This window comes from Lipotes vexillifer, unplaced genomic scaffold (assembly GCF_000442215.2).
Source record: "Lipotes vexillifer unplaced genomic scaffold, Lipotes_vexillifer_v1.1 scaffold685, whole genome shotgun sequence".
NCBI classification, from domain to species: Eukaryota; Metazoa; Chordata; class Mammalia; order Artiodactyla; family Lipotidae; genus Lipotes; species Lipotes vexillifer.
The window spans coordinates 1,133,254-1,138,054 of NW_006771436.1; the positions used below are offsets into that span (position 1 = coordinate 1,133,254).

At 47.2% G+C, this 4,801-nt stretch overlaps 2 protein-coding genes across 2 annotated transcripts in view; one reads left to right on the forward strand and one right to left on the reverse strand.

Annotated features, from left to right (window-relative positions):
* The window catches only part of CUNH1orf105 (chromosome unknown C1orf105 homolog), a 21,074-nt gene extending 18,984 nt beyond the window's left edge, over nucleotides 1–2,090 (reverse strand). The window contains 2 exon segments of the mRNA XM_007446771.1: nucleotides 1,665–1,750; nucleotides 2,073–2,090. Of these exon segments, the coding sequence (XP_007446833.1) occupies nucleotides 1,665–1,750; nucleotides 2,073–2,090 (104 nt within the window).
* A 695-nt stretch (nucleotides 2,091–2,785) lies between these two features.
* The window catches only part of PIGC (phosphatidylinositol glycan anchor biosynthesis class C), a 2,596-nt gene continuing 580 nt past the window's right edge, over nucleotides 2,786–4,801 (forward strand). Inside the window, 2 exon segments of the mRNA XM_007446758.1 lie at nucleotides 2,786–2,838; nucleotides 3,990–4,801. Of these exon segments, the coding sequence (XP_007446820.1) occupies nucleotides 4,208–4,801 (594 nt within the window). The 5' untranslated portion in view covers nucleotides 2,786–2,838; nucleotides 3,990–4,207.

The following is a 4,801-nucleotide window of genomic DNA, read 5'->3' on the forward strand; positions in this document are numbered from 1 at the left end:
CCCTTCTCAGCTGGCCATCCCCTCTGACACTCGGGGCCTGGCTGTGAAAGTGAGCAAGTTCTGAGGGTGATCAGTTGTGCTCTGGGCCTGCCTTTTTCAAGCCCCCCACCCTGAGTCCCCTCCCCACCCCCTACCAGAGGTTTGTACAATCAAGGAAAAAGGGAGCTGGGGGTGAGAGAGCCACGCACAGGGATGCTTTGCTCCTGGCTGCAGGGGCAAGTCTAAGGGGCTGGGGTGGGATGGGATAGTGGGATGTTACCCTATTTCGATGTCAGACACGAGCCATTTCACATGAAAATCCAGATTTCTGCTATTGTTGGAAAACCCAGCAGATCTGGCCACTGGGGTCACATACCTGCAGGCAGTCCCAATCCTGAAGGGAGGTGATCTCCCCTTCACTACAGTTCCCTTTGGCCAGCTCTATTCATTTATGCCGACCATCTGACTACCGTTGTTACGTGAGTTTGTACCCTGCCTCCAATTAAAAGGTGCTAAATTGTCATTACTCATGGTGATCCTTGAACTGCTAACAACTCTTAATAAGAACTATGTTACCTGTGTTTACATTTAGTAAATAAGCCTTTGGGGGCCCTCCACCCTCATCCCTTCTAGGAGGCAGAGGAAAGAACTGCACTTTGAAGCTATAGACAATTTGATATTAATCTTGGTTAATCCACTTCCCAACTGTGTGGCCTTGGAAAAATCATAACCTCTCTGAGCTTCAGTTTTGTCCTCCATGAGAGGAGGACGAGGGTGCCTGCTTTATACTAAGACATTAGCTAGAGTTTAGATATATTCAAAGTTATGGAAAAAAAGAAAAACCCAGAATCGAACAACAAACATTTCATAGGTGCTCTGAAAATACACAAAATTGTTTTAGCTGCTTACTGAGAATGTGGTGTTTTAAACTGCAGCAAACAAAGCAAAGGTACATGTTATTGAAGTGGGGACGTGGAGGGGATATCCCTCATGGAGAGTCATTTATCCATGGGCAGGAGGGTATGTGACAGTTACCAACAGAAGGAAAGACTGTTTTCAGAGAGCATAATCTTTCTAGCTTTCACACTCACCCTTCCTCTCATCCCCCCTTGGGGTATATCACTACACCTGGGGATCAAAAAAGGGGGAGGAATGAGGAAACCCAGTTATTTCAAGTGGCAGCTCCCTACACCTGAATTTCCCCAATTTTGAAAAATAGAAACGTGTTCCATAGCAGTTGGTTTGAAAGGGCAGGACTGGTGAGATTGGAGGAGATTGTCTCAAAGTTTAAATATAGGAAGTTGCTACTCTGTAAAGACAGGAATTTATGGTTCTAGACTTTTGATGGTTAAAATTTTTAAACTTCAAGCTAAAGCAGGGAGAAAAGATGATGAAGAGGACAGGAGTCTTTTGAAAGGCAGTGTCCAAAGGCAAAATTCTCTTGCATTGTTAAGTGGTGGTGGTACAGAGGGAGGTTAATTGAGGTCTTATCTCCTCTCCAGCCAGGCCAATTCTCAGGGCTCACTTTTGTCTTAGAAACCCTGGCCCTTTCTGGGTTTTGAGCACTTGACTAATGTCTCTCAACTGATCAGCTGTGCCCCTCAGATGATTGCCCCTAACCCTTAAGAAATCATCTTCCATGAGACCTTGCTTGAAACCTTTGCCCTCAGTGGCTGAGCTATTACCTTTTCGGGAGGCTGAGCACTAATGGCTTGTTTATGAGGCTGGCCTCACTAAACCACGGAATCTTGTCAAATCTTGGAACAGAAACCTGGAAGGAAATGGAAAGAGATCATTTTGCAGGGTTTATTGCACTTGGCTATTTCCGTCACTAGGATGATCAAAGTAAGCTAATAGCAGCTGCACAGCAGTCAACACTTTACAAAGCATTTTTATGTTTCATATTTGACCCTGTTGCCTCTCCCATTAAGTAGCCAAGAGGAAATAGTGTTATCTCCATTTTACAGATGAAGAAATCAAAGCTTAGACAGTGTGATTTGCTGAGTCACACAGCTAGTGAGTGGATTTAGGTTTTCTGACTTTTGTGTCCACTACATCTTGTATTCTACTATATCCCTTTGCTTCTTCATTACTCCCATCTGTTCATGCATCTGCTTGTATTTCCATGACCTCAGCTGAACATAAGCACCTATTCAAAGTGTCTGGCTGTTTTCAGTCATGGGGCCCTCCACCCTCATCCCTTCTAGGAGGCAGAGGAAAGAACTGCACTTTGAAGCTATAGACAATTTGATATTAATCTTGGTTAATCCACTTCCCAACTGTGTGGCCTTGGAAAAATCATAACCTCTCTGAGCTTCAGTTTTGTCCTCCATGAGAGGAGGACGATATCATCACTTTACAGGTCAATGCACAAGACAGAAACCTTCATGAGGGGAGGGACTTTTGTCTGTTCTGTTCACTGCTGTTACCGCTAGCACCTAAAACAGTGCTTGATACCTGTAGATATTTAGTGAATATGTGTCCGGTGGATGCACGGATGCATGGGAAGTCCCCAGCTGAGGGCCTGAGTTCATAATATGAACTCCATCAAAGTGGCCGTTATAATCTCTCTTCTCTCAGCCCAGCCTCTATCCCTTGCCCTTCGGACACCAGGACCCAGTCTCCCCGTTCAGCATCCGCTTTCCTGTCTCAGAGCTTTCTTTCCGGGATAGGAGCCGGGAGTTCCTCTGAGCGGCCAGGAGGGGGCAGCCGCGAAGGCCGAGGAAGGGCGCTCTAACCGCGGAGGTTGTGGCGGCCCCGGAAGTGCTCGGCCGCCGACACGACCCCGGCGACCCGGATGGGGAAGGAGGCGGGCGGCCGCTCTACCGCTGCTGCGCACCCCTACGAACTCGCGGGCAGGTGTGTTCCGAGTGGGAGTCAGTGTGTCCGGGCCTCCTCTGCCATCCCCCGCAGGCCCGAGGCTGGGTGAGGGGCGGCGGCGGGCGGGGGAGGCCCGGGAGGGGGAGTAGGGCGCCCGCGGGGACGCCCTCCCCTGCCCCACCCCCCGCCCCCTCCCCTGCCCTGCGGGCGGGTATTGCCCTTTTTGGCGCCTCTGACCCTCCAGCCCTCGCGGCGGCCGTGAGATCCCCGGGCTGGGTTCCCTGCTGCAGTGAGGGGGGCTCTCAGGGTGTCTGGCTTGTGATGCAAAACCTATCGTGCTCTCCATGGAAGAAATTAGGTCGGGCAATAAGAATTTTCCTCGCAGACTTGCAGGATGAACTTGGTATTTCTGACTCATAGTTTTACCATTGTGGAAAGGGTATCATTATCTTTGATCCTCCCGAGTTTCGGCGTTAATAAGTAGGATGATAGCTGTTTAAAGGATAACTCAGTTAAGGGATTAAGAATCTTGAGTCCTTGGTTTTGGTTGAATAAACCATAAAGCTCATATCTTTCTGTATTGTGAGGTTTACTTTTGTCTTTAGACCGGTAACTTTTTTGTTTTTATTTTAAGTAACAGCTGCCTTTGAAAGCCCAATAAAAGCTTGGAACCTAATCCTAGAAATTTGCGTAAATTACAGCTACAAATATGCGTTGACAGGGTTTTTGAACGGTCTGAAGCCCACCTGTAGACCTCAAGGATATGTGAACTCCTGAGTTAAGAACTGGTTTAGAGGCACAGGCTTTGGGGCAGAATTTTCATTGGAATCTGGATCCACTATTTACCACTGTTAACTTGGGCTAAAGTTACCTAAGCACTTTGAATCTCAGCTTTTTTACTAGTTACAGTGAGGTTGATACTAATTTGCAAGGCTGTGGAGATTAAATGAAAGAAGCTACGTAACACTCTTAGAACATAGTGAGCACTCCATAAGTGATAGCTGACAAGGGATCATAATACAAAATCTGAAATGAAATTTTAATATCCATAATTATAAGATGGCCACCACGTGTATTCTGTTCAGACTGCTAATAAACTTCTAATAAAGCAATAAGTTGGTTTGATTTTAACTCAGCCCTACCCTTGACTTTTCACAACTTTCATAGATTCATAGTCTCTCTTTTTCTAGGAACTTAGCTGTATTGTCCTGCCTCAGAGAACAAACTCATCTACTGTAGACCTAGCCTGGGTTGCTGCCTTTGAAAGCAAGAGAAGGTCGGTACAATATCACCCACAGCTCAGCATGGAATTTCCAGTGAGGTTTTATTTCAAAACTTTATAAAGATTGAGAACCACATGGACTTCTGCAAGGGAGATTGAACTGGCCTGAGTTTGAGCGAAAGGATAATGTGTGCCCAGCCAGTAACTAACACCAAAGAGGCCAGGTGGCAGAAGGTCTTGTATGAGCGACAGCCTTTTCCTGATAACTACGTGGATCAGAGGTTCCTGGAAGAGCTCCGGAAGAACATCTATGCCCGGAAATACCAATATTGGGCTGTGGTATTTGAGTCCAGTGTGGTGATACAGCAGCTGTGCAGTGTCTGTGTTTTTGTGGTTATCTGGTGGTATATGGATGAGGGTCTTCTGGCTCCCCATTGGCTTTTTGGGACCGGCCTGGCTTCTTCACTGATTGGCTATGTTTTGTTTGATCTCATTGATGGAGGTGAAGGACGGAAGAAGAGTGGGCGGACCCGGTGGGCTGACTTGAAGAGTGCCCTAGTCTTCATAACTTTCACGTATGGCTTTTCGCCGGTGCTGAAGACTCTGACAGAGTCCGTCAGCACTGACACCATCTATGCCATGTCAGTCTTCATGCTGTTAGGCCACCTCATCTTCTTTGACTATGGTGCCAATGGTGCCATTGTATCCAGCACACTGTCCTTGAACATGGCCATCTTTGCCTCTGTCTGCCTTGCCTCACGCCTGCCCCGGTCCCTACAC